Below are 19,016 nucleotides of genomic sequence, written 5' to 3'. Positions count from 1 at the left end.
CTTTATATGCTTTTGTATATTATTCTGAGTATTTTTGTGTCTTTCGATATTTCATTAATACATAAATACATATTTGCATATGCATTACATTACATTATATTTGCACATACATTAATACATATTTGCAGTTGAACGATGATGTAACAATCGAGTTCATTTACGTTATCTAACGATAAATAAACTTATAAAAGTAGATCATTTCTTCTTTGAGAATAGACAGAAAACACTGACCATGTATCCGAATAAAAATATCGATAAATTGAATGTTTTAGCTTGTTGAAAGGCTCGCGTATATATATTATTCAAGTAAGACACTTTAAGCGTAATTTTTCTACAATTAGATCCAATTAAATATCATCATACGATATTCTCGCTTTATTTAAAAATTAAATAGAAAAAAACTATTCGTTCGATAGAATGAATAGCCGATTCCCATCGAAATCGTGGAAAATCCAGTGCAACGAAGCGATGCAGACACTGCACCCGGAAACAGTGCATCTGCATACCAGAGGAAAACGACGAATGTGTGCGTGATGTGTGCACACAGGTCGAAATGCAGCGGTCTGTACGCGTGTAGAATCGAACCTGTATGTCACGTGAGTAGATCTGCACGCTGGTCACGCATGTCGGATAAACGTAACGAGTCCTTAAGCGCTCATTCATGCAGATAAAGGCATTGCTTAGAAAGACGTCGTTGCAATGGTCGGCGTACCCTTTTCCGTTTGTAGGATATCACCTGATTGAGACGCGCTTACGCAAAATCATCAGGATTTCACGCAAATTATTGAACGCGAGAGAATCAGAAATGAATGTAACTATAGCGATTCAACAACATTAACCGTGATTGATAAAAGACTGAAGTTTTTTTAGAGACTACTAGTTGCAAGTTGTGTAAAAGGGAATTGAGTCTTTCAATTCTTACAAGAGTATTCTTCTTTGAATTGGCAATTATATAATGTGTCGATGAAAATCGATGCACCAATTGAACATGCACGTCAATACACGATTCTCGTATCGAACATAATAACGATCCGGAGCAAACGCGCAAAAGAATAAAAATGAACACTGAATGATTTAATGATTTTCAAGATTCGCATCGTGTCTTCGAAGAATAAAGAAAAAGAATAACAATATACTAATCTCGACAATTAGCTACGAACTCTAAAAAATATCGAGAAAATTCTAAACATTAATATCCTCGCGTCTTTGGAATTCTAATTTCTAACTCCACTAAATGCGTATTTCGCAGTGGATTGTTACATATTTCAAAAGAATTGGGAAAGATGCACAATGGGCAAATTACTAATCTTGACGATCTCCTATAATATTTAAAATGCCGAAAGACGGAACTCCGAGCTTCAATATCCTCCAATTTAAAACATCGATAGATCCATATCACGCAATTAATTTTTATGTAAGTATCCCCCCCCTCAAAATCGAAAAAGATTTTTTCCTTTTTGAATTTTGATGATTTTCTATAATTTCCAAAGTGTCCGGAGAAGAAGCTCCGAGTGTTGGTATCCTCGCGCCTTCGCACATCTAATTTCGTGTAGATGCACGCGATGGACTTGCGGGTGATGGTAGCAGTCCCATGATGCAGATTTCGTGTCAAGGTCAGACCGCGTGCACGCACCACCGACTCCCGCGAATCTGACATTTTATTGACATTTGTGAAACCTGTTTCAGGCTGTGCGGTAAATTTGTCAGAGATTTGTCACGTGAGACGACGGTGTACCGCATGAGTGAAGCTTTTGGGCAAGGAACTGTCTGGTAGGGATGGTACGTTTGGCAGGGAAAAAGAGACCGTGGTTCGTGGTAGCATCGACGGATGTCGCACGGCGGAGCTGACAGGGATCGTGACCCGTTATTGCAAACTGCTCTCACGAAACGTTTATTTAAAATGTAGTCTCTCGCCCACTTGGCAACCGTTCAAAGGTCGCGCTACCGTCCACGCCAGCGTAAGAATTCAAGAAAAAAAAATCTTAAAGCGATCGCAAAGATATATTGTATCGCTGAAAACGGGTATTTGCTTCCATAACCCATTTGTGCTTTGATATAGAATATTTACGCAGGTTCATATTTTTCTGAACATAATCAAAGGAATGGTGAACTCGAACAGAGATTTGTTTCGCCTATTGTATTTATATTCTTGCATGCATCGGATATATGTGCACTTTGCAACATTAAATTTTCGATCAATACATAAACATCGCCAGTCTACTCGCGAGCATTCGAACGATAAATGTCTTACATTTAATTTCAATTTCGTTGCATAATAAGAGCGTCTCTCGCCATTAATGGACAATATTTTTCTTATACCGATGACTAATTGCAATCGTATCTATCTCAAATCTAAATTTTCCAAGCGATATCAATTAACTTTTGAAATCGTTCGAATAATTACGCGCGGTGGTATATGTACATTCGTATTAACGTTTCATATTTCTGAAGAGTCTTTACGAGTACTATCTTAAATAGAAAAATATAATTACGAAACTTCAAGAAACGTGAATGGCAAGCGTGGAGAATTATGGAGACGATTACAAACAGTGTCGGTAAAATAAAACAATCGAACGGTTGTGTGGTGAGCACATCGCGCATTTGCAGGCAATTCGAGATATTGGCAGGCGCCTAAATCGTCTGGGATTCGTCTGCTAGCAACGAACACGGTTTAATTATAAATCTGTCCGGCACTGGTTCAATGGCATCGCGTTCCACGCGACATTCCTGCCAAATTCTTATTTCAGATTCGATGGAATTTCTTTTTTGACGATGCGAAGCAGTCAAAGACAGCGTACCATTATGGAAAAAGCGTGACGCGCCAGCGAAAGCTGCGAAGAACCACGAATGTTTAAACAACATCGACGTATAGAAGTAGTACGTATTTTGTACAGGAAAACTGTACAGTATCGAATGAAGAATGCGATTCATGCAATGTGATCGACGAACTTAAATCGACAAGGAAGAGTTTTATTAATGCTCCTACACGCGAAGTACATTGTCTCTCTTCTCTACGCATGCATAAGTAACATCTCCACGATGCATTAAACGAATCAGTCAGGGAGATCGCTTACAATCGTATTAATGTAATCGAAGGGATCGAAATCCTGCTGCTCCTCGTCCGCATTTGGCGGAGGACACGGATAAAAAGCTTGCGAGGGTCTGACAAAAAGAAAATAAAATATTCCAAATTAGAGAACACGAAAGAAGAAGGGACCCCATAACGAGGAGAGGTAGGCGAATTATATCTGAAATCTGCTCGAACTCTACGTGTATACGTGGATTTTCAATGTCCGTGCAATTTCACGAGAACAGTCGAAGGAAAGATAAACGGCTGGATACCTGTGCGGCCTGTTTCGGCGATTTTCTCGTAATTTCGCCATCAGCCTGGTAAATTCCTCCCATTCTTTGTCCACTTCCTCTTCGCTACCGTCTGGATGATAATGAAGGGTCTCCTCCCGGAGCTCCTTCTTCGTTGCCTGATTCGCCATCGTTTATACGTTCCTTCGGAACTCGACGACTAATCTGACCGAGAAAGAGGTTACAATTGTCTTTTGTCGCGAGTCGATAATGGTATCGGTCGCAATAAATTTCCTGTCACTCAGAGCGCTGCTCCGAGCTTGAAATTCCTCGAGCCAGAGGGATTACGTAATCGCGTGGAAACCGTGAAAATCATTCTCGAGAATGACAGATATGATCCACGGAATTTATCGAAATGACGAACAGGAAAGTCGGGAAGCTTTCGAGAGAACTATGGACCGATAGGTAACCGAGAATATTCACGCCGAGGAATCATCGTAGCCTGGTCGTGGGTATACATCGAAGTCGAGACACGGAGAAAATGTAGATTCGTCAGCTTTCCGTGTACACGCTCGATCGCATCTGTCGTCCATAGAGGATTCTTCGTTCTGTTAGTGAAGTTGTTTCGCGCGTGCAGAATGCAAAATTGAGTGGAAAGGGCAGAAACGTTTTCCTCCAAGGAGCGACTTTCTCGAATCGTCTCCAGAGAGTCCGTGTGACACTGACACTGACACTACGCGGGCGGAAGCAAAAATTGGCAAAAAGAAGCGTTTAAAGCAATTGAATCCGTAGGCCGAACCGTCGCACACGAAGCCAATGAGTCACACTGACAATGAGAAGAGAGAACCAGCGTGCGGGCCTCAGATGGGAGGGCCTAAGCTGGTCCAATTTACTGACTCATTAGCCTCGCTCGGACTGTTGTCGACGTCGTCGTCGCGCTACGCTCGCGATTTTCCCCCGCGATATATCGGCGCTGTCTATTGTCGCGGACACCTCTGCGGCATCGCAGCGGGGACACTCGCGATCGCCATTTTTCTTCCACGCCTCGAAACAAATCTTTACGCGAGAATTTCATTCGACTGGAAACTAGTCGACTACTTGCAAAACTTTCCAACGTGACATATCGAATATCGTCAGATTTTTGTACTTTCACAAAAGATGTATCGTTTTAGGAAATAAAAGATGAAAGATTCGAGGTACAGGTATGTGGCTTGATTGCAAAGTATTGATTTTTGCACGTTTCACAAAAGTTTGGAATTTCAATAAGAGCGAAGATTTAGGTCATCGAAGCACTGACACGACGATTAAGGCGTTTTTCGTATCAAAGAGAGAAAGAGAGAAAGGAGGAGAGAGAGAGAGAGAGGAGAAAGAGAAACGAAAGCTTCGAAGTCTTATCGGTTGTATTTCTAGTGGCGACTGTACGGTGGCCATACACGGCAATTGGCCACTTCCCTCGACGAGGGCTCGTAGGAAGCTGCCTTCAAAGTCACCAGTTATCATTGATCAAAATTACCGCGTAATTTGATGAATGACTGTCTTATCCTATGCCGGCACCAAGCTCCGATCGATGACTCTCTCTCTTCTGCTTTATACAGCCTGTTTTCGGTTCTATGCACCACTTTCACGATATTTATTTTTATTTAAAAGACAAGCTATTTTCACTCGCTGATCGTTAAGAAACCTTTCGTTTGTATTATTCTACATCAATATTAAAGTTAAAATTGAGAAGGCAATCTTCGTAGATTTGAATGAAATGAACACGTACCTTTCGCTACGAAAGTCGAGCGTTCACCAGACGAGATTTTCGATGGATACAGATGGACGATGAACGGAGTACCGTGGCAAATTGTTCGTATTTATCGCTCGGGCTACGTTACTTGCTTATGAGCACATCGAGCCGTAAATTCGCGTGTTTATCCCGAAAAGCAAAGAGATAGCAGATAATGGACCGGAAAGGATTGCCGACTCGGTAAATTTGTCTAGACGAAGGAGTGCGTCAACACCAGAGTAGCAATTATTGAACTTCGAGTGAAACAGAAGATTTACTATTTGATATTCACCGACCGGTAAACATTATCTACTATTAACTGAATGATCAACTACCTCACCCTTTATCAAATGGTATCTGGCCACAAGAGTATCCAGAATTATCTGAACGAAAGTAAAACGTAAAAATGTACGCGTACCTTAATTTTTCTTCGTATCGCGCCAAAATAGGCTGTTTGCGTTTCGTTTTATGAGCTCGATTCGCGGATTTTACGAATTCTCGAGAATAAGAAGCAGCGAATCTCGGTATCTTATTTTTAGAAATGAAGAATAACAGGACAACAGCTGCGCCAAGCGCAGTGTAATTTCAATATTCCATCGAAGGAAGATGAATTATCACATTACTGTCAAATCAAACGTGAATCACGTAAGACTTTCGTAAAAAATGCGGTGCTAAAGTATTAATGAAACATCGAGCAACAGGCAATCGTACGGATAAACTTTCCAATCTAGAACATTCGGTTGTTGATTTATTATAGGATAAAGGCATCTATCGATGTCCTTTGTTATTGCAAAATTATCACATAGAGAAATTTTAAAGGATTCAGTGGCGCAGGTGATGATTAATTCTATTCGTAAATGAATATAAGGAATTTGAAACTTCGTTATGAAAGAAATTAGAGTCCTCGTTCATCGTAATACCTATTTAACAAAAAAAAAATCAATGGAGGTTAAAATATCTTCTTTTCGTAGCATTGTTATTTATACAACAATGGGAACTAGTTTGAAAAAGCGATAAATTAATGTAATCTGTTCTAAACAATAACCATCTGAACGTCTATAAATAAAAATGTATGCATAATGTATGTGTAATTACTGAGGATGAATAATGAACGAAGTCATTTAGGAAACCACTTATACCAAGTAGCATGAATTCTTTTTAACAATGTAATATTCTTAATGCACTTCTTTACCTTGTACAATGTACATAAATGATTTAACATATTAATAACTTAGCATATTTGTTGTTCACGGCAGCTTTGTGCGAACAAATAAACAAAATATATATAAATAAACAGAAAACGTGAATAAACAATAAGCAGAAAATGTCTGGATTTTAACTTTGTTACAAGCAGAAATGAACTTCAATGGAACGCGTTAATAGTTCGGTTACTTGTAAAGCAACCATTTTGATCCTACAAAGAACAAACGTAGTTCATTAAGTCACGAGCCACAACCGCTCGTAATTTTCTCAAGACATTTTTATACCTCTCCGTGAAAATTATTTCCCTGCTTTGCGTAATTCCCTCTCCGTTTTGTTCCTCTATGGACCGGTGGCTATTGTCCGATTTTTCGTTAGTATGAAAGGAACGTTCCGTTCTTACGAAATTCATTGTCGGAATAATTAGATAATTCGCCCATTAGGAAACCTCGTGGCCTTTGGAACATAGAAATTGGCTTAATACCATGTATTTAACACTAAGTTTGAACGATGTTATGTGCAATGCTAGAAAAACGGAAAAAAAGAAACAGATATATGCTTTAAATCACTAGAAATAATACAGTTTCTTTATTATTCTTCTAAAGAGAATAATCTGCCATAATTTAAACACGTATTTTTCTTCTTGAGAATCGAAGTTCGCGAATAATTGTAACATTCTTCTTATCAAGTATCAAGTTACTAAAGAATGATCGATTATAATTTAGACGAGATAAAAAACCACTTATTCCGTTTCAATGTCAAAAATAATTATGCTTATTAAAATAAATAGCCTTCATTGATTTTTTAACGTAACACGAGCAATTTTTCCAATAAAAATATCGAAAATTCAAGGTTCGCGGTAGATTCGCAGAAGATTAGTCCATCGGGTCAGGAGAGGTCTTGACAACTGTCACCACGGATGTCCCATGGGTTCACGACCCCATGCCGGCATATTAGAGCACTGAATTAGTTAATGCCAGTCACATGGCCGAGCAACGAGAATTACCTTCTCGTGATGCTTCAACAGTGCATACGATTGCATTTTGGACAAGATCGTTTGTCCAATCATCGTCCCTTCCTTCCTGTTTAGCTGGCCCTTGTTTGACGAATCATACTTGTTTACATAGTCAATCCCTTGCGATAATCTTTAACTCGGAGGATTTTCAACGTCATTTGCTTCACGAACGCCAATGATCAGGTTTTTAAAAAGAAGAAGAGAAATCGAACGCAATGATTTTCTCGATTTTAGAAAATAAGTTCCAGGACAGAATGCATATACGTTTATGCGGGTAGCATGATCGAACATAGGTAACACCGCTTAATCTAATAGGATAAGTCTAATTAACAATTCCTTGGACAGTGAGAAAGATTAAACAGCCAGCCTGGTAATGTATCCGTATTTCTATTTGCCGAGAAAAAAAGGTATCGCCGGCATATGACTCACCTATACCAGATTTATGACTTTTATCTCGTATTTTCTCCTACTTGTATAATCATACCTCGTGAGCGATGTTTTTTCACACGATTATTGACGTCCAAGGAAAAAAAACCCTTCGTGCATTCGCAAGCGTTATCGTGAAAAATGAATAAGATAACTCGAACACGCTTTTGCGGCCTGCTTGATAACGGTAGCAATAAACAAAGCGTGTCGATAACTTTTGAACCCTTTCTACGTTCAACTGTCGCGTCTTCAGCGTGCAAAACACGTTCCATTTCTTTTCATTATTATCGATGCCAAAGAATAAACCGCTCCCTCAGGCCACGCTAATCTCGGTTTAATGATCTTTCTCCCTCTTCGATTTGACAATGATCTTGATCCAAGATACGCGTGGGGATAGCAAAATATGTACATAGAAAGTGCACTTTACGAACGCGCGCAATGATGAAATTTCTATTCGACATTTCTATGCGAAACCTGAACGTGACGCGCATAAATGATCAATTGACAGGATGGAATACAAATTTCCACGATTATCTCTGGTTAAGGAAATTTTGTCTGTCCGACCGAAGGAATCATTGAAATCAATTCAGTTCATTGTAAAATTACGAAAGTAACTGCGAATGAAAATAAGATGCTTATCTTATAGCGAAAAGAGAAAGTATACGTATTATCTAAAAAATGATAGATCAAATGATACGCTTTTCATCAGCGATAATCAGGCCACTGAGACTTCTGTAAAACTTATCGCCGACAAATGAATTACACTCGTACGTTTCTCTTTTTAATAACAAACCGATAACATGGAATCGGAACAGACTCACAGTCTGCGAGTCTTCCCGATAACCCTGTTTGCTCCATCGAGAAACAGAGAGAATCGTTGATCGACCATTTAAGAGTTCTTATTTTTTAATGACGAATAATTACCGCGTTGGAAAAATTGTCAGTCAAATTAGTCCGAGTTGTCTAGAAGAAAAATAAAACGTGCAAATGGCGTTAAACCAATAAGCAGATATTACATAGAAACTTGAAGTTAATTAAATTTCCTTTATTCAGATTGGTCAAGTGACAAAGTGGATACCCGATGGAAAATAAGAGGAAAAGAAGTGAAATGTAAATCGTAATCGTAAACATAGTTACAAATAAAATTGACTTAAATTAGACAATTTACATTAGATTGCCTACATCGTTGAGAGGACCTCAACTTCGTTTTGGAGCTTGAAAACGCATATTTCAAATGAAGTAAAATAGCAGATTTCTATTAATAAAGCGTGCTCAGAGTACGTACTCAAAGTGAAGTGAATCAATCGACAACGACAAGCGTATAAACTTGAAAAACTATCATCATTGGTAAGTAAGTTTTATGTTCAACTCAAGTTGCTCGAACCAGGTAGCTGCGCTAATCTGAGCGAAGCGTTAATCGTAAACGCCTTGAGTATCCGTGTCAGCTACATCGATCAGATCAAACTTAATTATCTCTGATAAAAAATAACAAAGTTAATCTTGCTGGTATCAGGTCCGTCCTTGCGAAATAATTACACAGACAAGTGTCACTAGTCACGAGACTTTACAACTGTGTAATAACGAATGCTCGCTAAAACTGCGATAGAAGATCGAATTTCTATGATCGCGCTTCTACGACTACGCAAATGCACGTGATTCTCAGATTTCTTACTCTTCGCGCCATCATTATCAGATCTCGACGATGCAAATAATCTTACGATTCTCCGAGCATCGATCGATCGTTTCTATCTTTTCTGTCCTGATTATGCAAATGCCTCATTTGTCGTGCACCGGTGAATCGATGTCGATAATCGCGCGTTTCGATCAGTAATGAGTACAATCGAGATCCCGCGAGCAAGTCCAAGGCCGTCATTATCATCATCGACCAACGATCAGACCGCAATGACGGTTATGTCATCGCGGGCATCGTTTCCATCAAATCGACGAAACGGACACGCAAGCTCATCTCGTGTAAACATTGTACGAAAAAGAACGTGTTATTAGCCGGTGCTTCGACCCGTTGCACCTATATTAGGGTGATGAATAATTACGTTGCGGAGATATAGCGTAGGTAAACAGCTAGTAAACAGACAACTAAAAACATCGATGATCGTGTATATTCGTGTAGCTTCTTTTATAAGTATAAAAGCCGTGTTTACAATATCGTATAAAATATGAGGAATTGCATTTCCTTGAGCTTTGTATATTACATGCGTATGTTAGAAAAATTTGAGTAGATTGCTGTTAGAACATTCATAGATCTTGCGTGGAAAAGCATCATTGAAGAGTATTTTGTTGGTTAGAGACTTTTCTCCAAACGTAGAGTATACACAATATAATAATGTGTAGTAAACATATTAATGCATTGTATGATATGTACTATAGATCGCAGTCGCAATATAATTATCGGATCTATTGCTAATATCAATATACACATAGCAACAACAATACGAAATAATGATCTAAAAGTTAATAGATATAAATACAATAAAAAGGTTCAATCTCAATGAGTAATTTCTTAAGAACCATCAGGTACCTACCAGGTACTAAACAAAACTAATTTCTTGATTAACCATTCTTGGGAATGAGTTTCAGAGGCTCGACTCCCATAACTTTCGCGAATTCTTTACACGCCTGTATCTGATTGGGATGATACGTAATACCACCCTCTTTATCCACGCGTTCCATGGCTGCCCTCTCCAGGTCTCCAGGTATCAAAACAGGTTTGTCTTCGGCGGGAGCCAAATTTCTCAACTGTTTCAACAACTGACCTAATCTCTCCTTCGATCCACAACCAAAAGCTTCCGGATTTATGGCCATGAAACACTGCCCAAGATTAGCAATTTTTTCTTTGGTCTTCCACTGTCTGATATTAGGACCAAACTCGCTTCCAGACAGAATTCCGCAAAGTACCTCGACCATCAAAGCTAGTCCATAGCCTTTGTAGCCGCTAGTGTGTTCCTCTCCACCAACAGGTAATAAAAGAGAAGTTTTGTACGCTTCTTCGGCGTTTGTGGTAACCTTCCCATCGGACCCAAGCGCCCAGCCCGAGGGAATGGCTTCGTTCTTCCTGATAGCTAGCTCGATTTTGCCCAGAGCAACGGCTGTCGTGGCCATATCCAACACGAACTCATCGTTGTTCGACGCTCCCATTCCCAAAGATATCGGATTCGTGCCTAAACCCGCACACTTGCTACGGGTCGGTGCCATCAGAGGACTCGTATTGGTGCAGGAGAAGCCCACGAGACCTTGGTCGATCGCCATTTTCGTGTAGTAACCACAGATGCCATAATGATTCGACCCACAAGTCGACACCATCCCGATACCGAACTTCTTCGCCTTCTTTATGACCAGTTCCATACAAAATTTACCGATCACCTGGCCCAAACCGTTGTTCCCGTTGACCAACGCTATCGCCTGGAAATAGTTCCATCGAACTTTGCGGTGAAGTCACATCTTGGTTTCTTAAATGAAACAGCGCGAGATTTTGAAATAAGAACGCGAAGCAAGCGCCGGTTTACTCGACGTCGTTTCAATGGATTTCGACACTCTCAAAGACCAAAGTGATCGATCTTACTTTTCAATTTCTCTATTGGGTTGACAACTAAGTGATTGCGGATTTTGTCATTGGGTGGTAATGACAGAATCCGCAATCACTTAGTTGCCAACCCAATATTCTTATTAGGTAGATGATATAATTAATGTTCGATACTCGGTCAGCAAACAAGTAATTTACTTCCATGAATTTATTTATCACGAGAAACTGGCATGAGTAACAAAATGTATTTAAAAAATATTTGTAATATCATTTTTCCTTCAATTTATAAAATCGAACAGTGTAGTTTCTAAGAAGTTCGTTTATAGAGTCTAAGAATGTTGTCGAGGTGAAAAGATCTCGTATCTATTCAAATGGAATTAAGGAATTCTAATACCCACGAGATAAGAGTACGTAAGGAGTTATCTGCTTTGTTTTCTAACGAGATCTTTATTGTAATAGGATAGAGTTTGGTTCTGTGTCGTGTATTCGCTGAAGTTGTTTGCTTAGAAGGCTTTAAGCAATGGTGTGCAAATCGGAAATTACATTTTTAATTATCGTCAGCAGCAACGTGTACACATATGTTCGTAACGTTGCATAAAATGCTCTCTGTCATATTTTTACACGGGAAATGTAAAGTTTCCACTGGTAACGACTGACAAGTAAACCGGTAAAAGCCGGATTTTCAATCATACGTGCGTTTGGTATCGTAAATTTGAGTATTTCCAGCAGCGAGACTATGCTTTGGCTACGCGAAGATTCTTCAATTATAATCGTATACATTTATTTTTGCTTTTAAAGAGAAATGACGTAATTGAAACCGCTGAGAGGACGCAAGATGAATTGAATAAATCATTTCCAGGTATTGTTAACACATGAATGACAACCGTGTATAATAATAATAATTCCTCGAAATTATCCAGTCTCCGCATCTTCGTTAGAATTTTAATGATGCGTAATGGAACGTATCCGTGCACTGTAATCTCACTGACGTACGTTCACCTCGTGACAACTGTGTATCCAGTTGATTAAACGAACAATTAAACCGCGTCACGTTTAATCTCAGTGAATCTTAAGACTAATCACGATATAAAAGAACCAAGGTGTGGGAGTTCCGACGCTGTTTTCGCAGCTTCGATTATCACGCTTAACGTTGCCATACTTGACATCTTCGCATCTAACATTGAGGCTTTCGAAAGAGAGACGCAACTGGAAAACATTCTTTTGCGATGTTTCCGACGTGGATCTCGTCCGCTAGTTTCAAACGCGTGGTAGACGCGGCAGTGTTAAGTATAACACTGCACAGTGTAACAATGTTAAGTGTGAAACCAAGGTATATCAACCGCGATATCGTCTCGTCGCTGGAAAGTAGATTTCGCCGTACCTGAAAATCCGTAAGGATCTCTGGCTTCGCAGTAGGATTGGTCATTCCGTCCTTAATATCCTGCACGTACATTTGCATTCTGTTCATTCCATGGCTAAAATGGCCACGGTAATCGGCGACCATCAAATGATGGCCAACGATACAACCATCCTCGAGCGATGTTCCAGCCTTGCACATGCACTCAGATACGAATCTAACCACCTCCTCTTTAGGGACCACCATGGGTACGTCACATTGACTGGAGGCTAACCTTGCCCACATCCAACCAGATTTCATCGAAGTTCTCAACAACTTTAACGTATTCCACGAAACACTCAGAAGGCTTCTGTTCATGTTCGACATTATTTTTTTCCGTTGAGCGACTTATCAATCGCGACGAACCAATTGAATCAAGCCTTGTCTATCTTTTTTATTAGCAATCCTACTGTGACGTTGATTTTAAGAATATATACAAAGTCACATACGTAAATCAAACGATAAACCGCGAAAATATCATCGAGCTAGGTTATCGGTTCTTTTTTTAAATTTCTTACTTAATCTTAAAACCTCGTTATTACGAGCAACTTAAAGTTCTTTTAGACAGGATTCAGTTTTAATAATATCCTTTTGTACTCTTCGTAAATTAAATTTAATTCGATGTATTCTTTTACAAATTGTTCTGTCTTCTTCTTCTTCTCTAGCTGTGCAGAGTTTAAATTTACCGCTTCCCAAACTTTTCATCTAATCTACTCCTTACCTCCACGTTTTGTTACATAAGTGTTAACTTATATCAAGGATTCTTCGAGTGTTTGCGATCGATGTACTTGCTGATCCACAGGAAAGATCTTCTCTAGAGCGTTCGAACTTGACGAGACAAGTTTTTTAACTATCGATCGTGCACGTGTGCAACTTTATGATCTATGGATCACACGGCAACCTTCACGAATCGATGTTATACGTTGTACTACCTTTCCAACTTTGTTCCTTGCGTCACGTGTAGTTACCTATTGGCTAGACTGACTGACGTCGGGAAGCGGGAACATTTAAATTACAAGAAAACGCCGCTTTATATAAAATTTCTTGCAGTTTCCTTTCAGTTGAATTCACAACTTACAGAATATTTTTATAATGTTTCTGCGTCACGAAATATCGATTGATATTCTCGAGAATTGTATCAGTGTGGTTTCTGAACGCGATGAATACAATTTTATTATTTCCTTAACCTCTACTTTTTCCTTGTAAACTATGCCTGTAGAAATATTTCACTCGAAGCGTCGACTTTAATCCTTTAGAAACCATGATTGTAAATTTACATGGTAACGTAACGTTGTGTATTTTATAAAAGAATACTCTATGCATATTTGATCCACTTACTGCCTATTTCATTCTACACGCTATTTCTAGGTTAAAGAAAAGGATGACGTATGTCTATTTTTGCATCGATAAAACTAGCTCTATCTACGATAACGTAACCACATACTACAAAGCACCTAACTTTATGAAAAAATATTTCAATCCTGCAAGCTATTGTACTATGCAATATCTATTCAAATATTTTCTTTTCGAACGAAGACCTTCCCTTCGTTATTCTAATCCTCCATCCCTGAATCAGATAAATCTTTAAACATCGTTATCTTTATTCCAAATTAAGACTTATAGCTTACACAAACCACAGTAAACACTCTATGTACTTAATATTCGGACAATAATTATTAGATTTGGAAGATTAATTTTAATGCGAATTAATATTTTTGAGAATACAATTAAAAAATTGCTTTATCTATCAAGCATTATACAAAGCACTATACTTTGTATATTTCACATATATATATATATATCTTCATAATATGTGCGGTCTGTGCAATTTTACACTTTCAAATTTCCCATAAATGCACGGAAATCCACAATCTAACAACTATAATCTATATCTCCATTGAGCTCCAAACAAACATCGTTCCAATTACTGCAATCTGTTCAGCGATGGAAAGGCTCTCGTTCCAAAAACGATTGCAGCTTATCGTTCATTCCTATCAATCCGGTCCAATCAATGGCACGTTACACAAAGCCTGTTATCAGCCGCTTAAAAATCAATTACCAATTTTGCTTGAGACATCCGACGCAGTTAACAGGACAAACGTTGAGGCAAGGATCGCGAAGCACATGCAACGGGGTCGTAAAGCGAGTAATTTCACAGATGCGCGCCTAGCAGCGCGAATAAAATGCACGTGACTCGTATACGGTGTGTAGACAGGTTGCAAGGCAAACCGGCTGATCCGGCCGCAGAAAAATCGATAATCGACCCTGCGTTTCCGCGTGCATTCTGCGCGCTGCGTAAAACTTATGCAATTCCAGCGTCGAATATTCGGCGCCATCCTACAGATTCGAGCGATGTTCGCGTAATTTGACGATACTTGTATCAACGATACGCAATTGCTTTTGTCGAGGCATTCCACGATAGGAATAAGCGGATGACGAAGAAAGAAAAAGGAGCCAAATGATCGCGTACTACGAGAAGACAACGCCGCGGTGTTGTGCGACGTCCGCTAGCTGTCGTTTCGCTTCGCTTCCTGAAAAACCAGTCCTTTATAGAGAAAACTGACGATTCGCGAAAAATTGCAATTGCACATTGGTATTTCGAAACGAGCTTTCGAAATTTTTAAGAATAAAAAAGAAAAGTGGCACAAGTGGTAAAATTTCGAACTTCCTGTCTTACGATATTGAGCTAAATTTCTATTTGAATGTTTCATAATTGTACGAGAAGAAGAGACGGTTCGTGACTAATTGCACTCTTTGCGTTTTGGAATGTTACTGGAATTTTTAACAGTGGAGGGGGGAAATGCGTATATGATCGAAGGGACTCGGAAGAAGTGGTTCAAGTGACAGAACATGAATCATTAGAAGTAAGAATTATGTTCAAGCCGAATCCTTATTCTAATCTAAAGTTTCGTCTGAATTGGTAAAATTGGAAATCAAGTTACGTAGTAAGTAAGTAGTGTCTCGATGATCTGCGGTGGTCGTATTATTCACAGTATTTTGAAAGCTAATATGTAATTAGATTTAACGAGTGTAATAAATAAATCATATAAAACAGAGAGAAAACAGAGAGAAAACAATTCATAAGACACTGAGTTAATTTGTGAAAACTATGAATAAAAATACAATCTGTATGCTTTCAAACTATACACGGTCATATATTCATTTTATAAATTCATAATTCAAATCATAAAAGCGTAACAAAATCTCCTAGGTAAATACAGACATTTATTTATTAATTCTTAAAAAAAGATTCTTAACTGAACTCCACCTTTGCTGACCATTGTAAATGTTCGATAAATTCATAATTTGAACTACAAAGAATTTCGAACGGCATCAGATGGAAGAAATGAAATAGAAAAATACATATCCAATAGTTTGCAGCCGTAAGTTCATCAAAAACTGTCACATATCACCTGCGCATCATTATAGTCAACTGTCAATATTTGCGTTCCAGTTATACGAGTTTATGTATATGCGAGGTCGTTATATGCAAACTTATGTATATAGCATGTACACGAACTGATATACGTAACAACAAATTAGCTATATTGCTTGCAAATTAGGTTGCTAGAATAGGACAAAAATTGTTTCGATAATTTTCTATTCAACTCGAAGTTACAATGTATGAAAAAATATCAGAGATTGCCTAATACGACACACTGAATTGCGTCTAACGAATTGGTCAAGAACGAAATAACAATAAGCGCAGAAATACCATGGTAGAAGTCACTGGTTTCTTCGTAGATTTTTTAGGACCAGTTTCTATCTATGTTAAATAGCTAGACCTTCGCTTTATCGCACGAGAACCTCGATATGACGATCTCTCATCGAGAACTGTTATCGACTTCGTACATATATCTCATCAAGGACATTTTGTGATAGAAACGTCGAACTAATCACTACAATAATTAGACTCGTAAATTTTCGTTCGCATAAATTCGTCGTTCAAATGCATCTTGAAACTCTGTTGGGGCCAATCAGGTGTTAAAAAGACCTTGACTTCGATCTTCCCGAATGCAATAAAATTTTATGCACTAAAAGCGTTCAACCATCAACTAATCAAAGTAGTATTTTCACGCTAATTTATTCTTACTTTTTATATTGTTTCAAGTTTTCTCAGCTCAGAAACCGAATTGCTGCATTGCCCATTCATTTGCGTTTTATCTATTTCTACGAAATTGTAAATTTTTATTGTCGATATTTCGCGGAAAAGCCAAGATTACGGACTAGCAGATTTAAGCTTCTTTAATATCATTGTCAGGTTAATAAACCTGTACATATATTTACTTATCTTTATAGTTAGGCTGAATAGTTTCCCAGCGTAGTGGCGGTAAAACTGTGTGCAGATGTGATACTACGAAATTAGATAGAAAAATAAATAAATAACGAGCGAATACATTATTCCAAACGAAGGAGTAAAGTTAAAGAATTAAAAATTATGAATAACAAAGTTATGATATTTATACTGAAACGATCGATCATGCGCTATTTCATTACTGAAATTCTGACGCTATTTTGCAGAATTTGCAGCTCGCGTCGGAATGTTTGACGCGATAAAAGATTGATTTATTACAGATAAACGAATTAGCAGGTCGTAAAGAAGAGAGAAACAAATGTGTAATTAATACAGTTTATCTCACCTTCCAATGTAATTAGAAATCGACTAATCACCGTAATAACTTGTTTAAACTACTCGTCAATTGACAATGTAAATTCCGATTACGTACATAAATATATTCATATAACTACGCGTTAATCGAATTTATCCGAATCAGAAGCACAGAAGAAAAAAGAAGAAAGTGATATGCTTCTTGGTATTGCTCGTGTCATCATGGTACATAAGTATCTCGCCTTGTGTCAACCTTAGCAATTATCGCTGCTTATGATTATCGTGACTTAATACGAAACACTGTTCGAATAATAACTACATTGCCTAGAAATATTCAGTTCAGTTATTAATATTTTCTGCGTTACCTGCTTCCGAAAGTTCAGTAATTTTTAGGATGTACAAAAATTCTTTACGAGAGAAATCTTATTTTTATCAGAAACATCTGTTCCAGCCAAGGAATTTTTGAACGCGTAAATTACTTTGAAAAAGATCTCTATGCGAAGAACCAAAATAATATGGAAATTATTTTGATGACACAACACGCGGTTTTATTGGAAAAACGATGCTTCACGTGCATCAACCTAATATTACAGGAAATGTCGATGGTTAAACGAACTAATTTACGTTCGAGTAGTCGAAATTATAACCAATATGTTGTGATTACGCTGTATTTTCCTTTCCTTTTCTTCTTTTGCTTATCGGTCAAGAATCTATCGGTAAGGTAAATCGCATAGGAATTGCATAATTCAATGTCATTTCGCGCTAACAAATCCAAGTATCGGCAATCGGAAAAAGCGCTGCTTGCGATTACATCATGCATATTCGATCGCGTTACTTAACGAGCTCGGCCGTCTAGGAAAAAAGAATACTGCGTTGTTTTTCGACGTATCGGAAAAATAGAAGGAAAAGCGGAGGAATGGCGCGGAATTTCGAGCAAAGCGTTAATCAACGTTAACACGCCAATAGCGATACACGATCGTCAGTTGACTTTGAAGAAAACAAAGAAACATACGACGATTAAACCAGTTGTCTTGAAAAAATAAATTTAAATTTCAAATTTTTATTTCATCCTGGAAATCAAGGTAGACAAATACTAAATTAAGCAAGAAACAGAGTATTTTTAATTGAACAGCGCAAAATATATAAGAGAATATTCGCGCACCGTTGAACCAGCCAGTACAAAGATTAAATTACTTAATTGATCGAGTAGTTAATTCACGATGAATGATTTACTACATCGTACCCAGCCATCAATGAACTGCAAGGTGAACGTACTCTGAATGAAATACAGAAAATGAAAGAAGAAAAAGAAAGTAACGAATGACAAAATGATCTCAAGTAATTTAAATAATCGCTAATAACTCAAGAAAATGCAAATGGAGGATGGTAATCAATGAGTTCTAGAGAAAGATCAATTTCCGTGATGGATCGAACAAGAAACTCGCTACTATACGGCTTCGGAAGACGGAGCAGGAGAAAAAGGTACAGGCCTCCTCAACAGAAGGATGTAATTTACCGGTTTTTGTTTCTCCTGTGTGTCTGCCAATAACTGTTACGGTGAGATGACTTTTTGTCTAACCTTTCGGCGGATTGCAGTACCAGCGATCGTGAGACGGTAGTCTATTCACTCTATTTTCAACGTACATATTAAAACACCGATTCTACGAATTATCGTCATTGAAAAACAGCGACAGCATACAACAAACGAGAGTTCTATTCGCAAGAAAATAAATAGAGAACGGACGACATAAAATTTGTTAATCT

General features: G+C 38.2%; 2 protein-coding genes across 6 annotated transcripts in view; both read right to left on the bottom strand.

Annotated features, from left to right (window-relative positions):
* Positions 1 to 19,016, bottom strand: part of LOC117243174 (chloride channel protein 2) — a 34,055-nt gene that overhangs the window by 11,418 nt on the left and 3,621 nt on the right. The window contains exons 1-2 of one of the 4 annotated variants that reach the window (XM_033510424.1): positions 3,343 to 3,491; positions 3,075 to 3,162 (exon numbers count right to left, since the gene is read on the bottom strand). The exons of 1 other annotated variant lie outside the window; for it this stretch is intronic. In XM_033510424.1, coding sequence (XP_033366315.1) covers positions 3,075 to 3,162; positions 3,343 to 3,491 — 237 coding nt within the window. Of the gene's footprint in view, positions 1 to 3,074; positions 3,163 to 3,342; positions 4,307 to 5,065; positions 5,150 to 19,016 lie in introns of those variants that run through there. 2 more of the 4 variants (XM_033510428.1, XM_033510425.1) reach the window with 2 other exon arrangements.
* LOC117243183 (uncharacterized oxidoreductase YjmC-like) lies at positions 9,801 to 13,648 on the bottom strand. 2 transcript variants are annotated; one of them, XM_033510449.1, is made up of 3 exons: positions 12,629 to 13,648; positions 10,250 to 11,126; positions 9,801 to 10,171 (listed from the first exon to the last, which is right to left on the bottom strand). In XM_033510449.1, the coding sequence occupies exons 1-2, from the start codon at positions 12,968 to 12,970 to the stop codon at positions 10,278 to 10,280; spliced, it is 1,191 nt and encodes a 396-aa protein (XP_033366340.1). In that variant the 5' UTR covers positions 12,971 to 13,648; the 3' UTR covers positions 9,801 to 10,171; positions 10,250 to 10,277. The 2 variants fall into 2 exon arrangements, with proteins under 2 accessions (XP_033366340.1, XP_033366339.1); XM_033510448.1 differs by having other exon boundaries at positions 9,801 to 11,126.

The sequence above is a fragment of the Bombus vosnesenskii genome, unplaced genomic scaffold (genome assembly GCF_011952255.1).
Source record: "Bombus vosnesenskii isolate JDL3184/JDL3185 unplaced genomic scaffold, Bvos_JDL3184-5_v1.1 scf7180000013265, whole genome shotgun sequence".
In the NCBI taxonomy this organism is placed as follows: domain Eukaryota; kingdom Metazoa; phylum Arthropoda; class Insecta; order Hymenoptera; family Apidae; genus Bombus; species Bombus vosnesenskii.
The sequence above is the reverse complement of the archived record's forward strand: the minus strand, read 5'-3'. Positions and strand labels throughout refer to the sequence as shown.